At 36.4% G+C, this 2,966-nt stretch overlaps 1 protein-coding gene across 1 annotated transcript; it reads right to left on the bottom strand.

The window, feature by feature from the left end:
* Nucleotides 1-234: 234 nt before the first annotated feature.
* On the bottom strand, nt 235-1,641 carry LOC131858558 (uncharacterized). The gene has a single exon (XM_059211839.1). The coding sequence runs from the start codon at nt 1,639-1,641 to the stop codon at nt 235-237; it is 1,407 nt and encodes a 468-aa protein (XP_059067822.1).
* Nucleotides 1,642-2,966: the final 1,325 nt, after the last annotated feature.

Here is a 2,966-nt window from a genome sequence, read left to right as displayed (position 1 = left end):
TTTGTATTTGTTAATGTTGAGATTCCATGGACATTATACATTGTATACATATTAAAGTGGTTGGCTAGAGGATTTGTTTGAGATGGATGTATGTGTGTCTCTTGTAGGCACAAGATGTCTAAAGACATTAAGACGTTGTCATTAAGTATGTCCAATGTGTGTGCCTGTAAGGTATGGGTTTTTGGTGTGCATATGTGCAGGTGGTCAATGTTGTTGGAACAAATAAGTTTGTTGTCAATATTCCATTGTGCAGTTGAAAGTAGACGCAACATTTCTATGTGCACTTTTTTTTTTTACTTTAAAATTTGTTGGAGTCAATGGGTGTAGCAGGGATAATTTATCAAGTGTTTTAGTTCGTGATAATGTTGTGTATGCTAAGCCATGTTGTTTAATGCCAGTGGGGTCAAATGCCATAGCATCCATTGTAAGTCCTTGTGATCGATGCATAGTACGTGCACATGAAACTTGAATGGGAAACTGTTTCCTTATTGTAGTGTGTGGTCGTCTATTTAGTTTTTGTATTGCTTTAGTTATACGGAGTATTGGAGTCCAGTTTGTTTGAATAGTGGGATTGTAATAGGGTGCAAGTTTTTTGCGTCGTTGTATTCCTACTGTTGAGTCATTGAAATGAATCCAAATGATGTCAATGTCATTGTGTTTTGTATATATTTTGAAGATTCCATCAAATCCATTGACAAGGTCATCTTGAGTATTGTAATTGCCAGCATATATTTCAACTAGTATATTTAGTTTGACGTGAATTTGGGGAGGCAAAGTAGTTGTGTGGTCATACAAACGAATTGTGTCTATATTGGTTTTTTGCTCATCCAATGCATGGAGGACAATTGTGTCTCCTGGAAGTTTTGTTAGCATTTTATTATTGTGCTTGTCTACGTCAGCTTGTCTATAGAAGAGGTGAGGTAGTGTTGGGTCAACTGGTGGTTCCTTTAAGCAATGTTGATTAAGATAGTCAATGACATCACTTGTTTGTGCAGCAACGCGCATTTTGTTTAAGATAGAGATGAAAGTTTCGTCTTTTTGTTGCATTGTTTTTGTTAGTGGGTAGCACTTGACATTGTCTATCCAGAAATTGTATGGCAGCAATTCTGTAGAAGTTGGTTTGTTTTCAAAGACAATGGAGTCAAGTACTGGTAGTACTTGGTAGAGGTCACCACAAAATATTGTGTCCAACCCACCAAAGGGTGTTGTGGGTGTTTGCATTATATCACGTAAACGTTTGTCTACGTAACGGAGGAATGTTGAGCCAACTAAAGATATTTCATCAATTAGCAGGACGCGTAACTGGCTGAAGTGTTTTGACATTGTATCTAGAGTCTCATTGCTAAGCGGTACAAAGTTTGATTTGTTAAAAGGTATGTGAAATGCTGAATGTAGTGTAGTTCCACCAACATTGAATGTTGCTTTTCCTGTATATGCAATGATTAGTCCTTTTGGTTTGTCTGGATCATTGTCAATGGAAGCACTGTAAAGGCGGAGAAGTGTTTGGTAGATGGCTTTTGCTGTGAATGTCTTTCCAGTTCCTGCTCCACCAGTGAGGAATAAATGCAATGGCATTTGCATGTTTTTCATCTTTTTAATGGCAACGTCTTTGACAATTGCTTGTTGTTCTATGTTTAGCATTTCTCTTAATTTGTAGTATTCATTGTTATCAATGATTTGTGTGTGCTTTGCAATTTCAAATGCACCATGGACAACTGCATTTGTAGTTTTGAGGCTTTTTGTTGATATCAGGTCTTATGTCGTATAGCGCTTCTTCGTTGGATTTGTTTGGTACATGGACATCGTTAACATCGTTAGGATTTTCAGTACTGAGTTCATTGATGGCTTTGTCATTGTCGCCCCATACAGGGTTAATAGTAAATGTAAATTTTGCACAGTTTGTTAGTATTGTTTTCTCATGGTGTGTGTATGCACTTTCCCATGAGAGGAAATTATCTTTTAGGGTGGTTTCATTGAGGGTAAATGGTACATATAGCACTAGTTGCTCTCTACAATAGTTTTCTATGTCAATATGCTTGTTGTAATTGATAAACCTTATTATGTTTGGTTTTGCTTTTTGCTTGATCTTGGTGCTTTGATTGTGGATGGTCGTTCTATGTAGTAGTGCATCGGAGATTTGCAAATAATATCTTTAGTCATCTACTTCTTTTCTTAATTGTTTAGGAGGTTTTAGTATAAATGTCCTTTCATCATCGGGCCTTGTGTCAATGAATATGCATTTGTGTGAGCTTTTATTCAATGGGAGGGGGAGGACAATGTGGATAGCTTGTTGTGATGACATTTGTTGTAAGTTTAGTAGTGCATTGCGTTCCATATTTAGGAGGGCTTTCTTTGTAGTAGTAACGTTGGCCTCTGGATTGTTGACCTTAGTGCTAGGATGTATTCATCCTCAGTTATTTGGATTTCATCTATAAGAAGTCTTGCAACGTGCAAGAGGCATCGCAATTTTCTATTTGCAATGTGGAATATATTATTGTAGAATTTGAGATTATTTTTTCATTTTTTTTCAATAATGGTTCAAGTATCATTGTGTTTTGCATTGGTGGAAATGGGAAATTGTATCTACAATTGTCTTTTTCTTTCTTCTGCATTGCTTTGTGTGGTGATGCTTATGTAAACTTGCTAGTGCATTGTCTAAATGTTCTGTGCTACAAGTAATGTACTTATCAACAAACTGCACTCTATCTTTAGTTGTGGCTTTCCCGTAGATGGGTGCATCTTTGGTCCATATGAGGAAATGGTCACGTTCATTTCCTCAATTTTGAAATTCAGTTACTGAGAAGTAGTCAGTGATGTCTCCAAAGAAACTGTTATCAGAGAGTATTTAGTTTTTTCATTGCATTTATCTTATGCCTATAGTATCGTGCACGTCACTGGATCTTTTTTAATAAGTCGGAATTTATGGTTTCCAATTTGAGTAATGTCTCTTTGTTCATCTACTTTTG

This window comes from Cryptomeria japonica, chromosome 9, assembly GCF_030272615.1.
Source record: "Cryptomeria japonica chromosome 9, Sugi_1.0, whole genome shotgun sequence".
In the NCBI taxonomy this organism is placed as follows: Eukaryota; Viridiplantae; Streptophyta; class Pinopsida; order Cupressales; family Cupressaceae; genus Cryptomeria; species Cryptomeria japonica.
This window is presented reverse-complemented; position numbering and strand designations above follow the sequence as displayed.

Excerpts from the sequence above, each read along its gene's own strand:
- LOC131858558 (XM_059211839.1), bottom strand. The coding sequence starts at position 1,641 with ATGCTAAACATAGAACAACAAGCAATTGTCAAAGACGTTGCCATTAAA.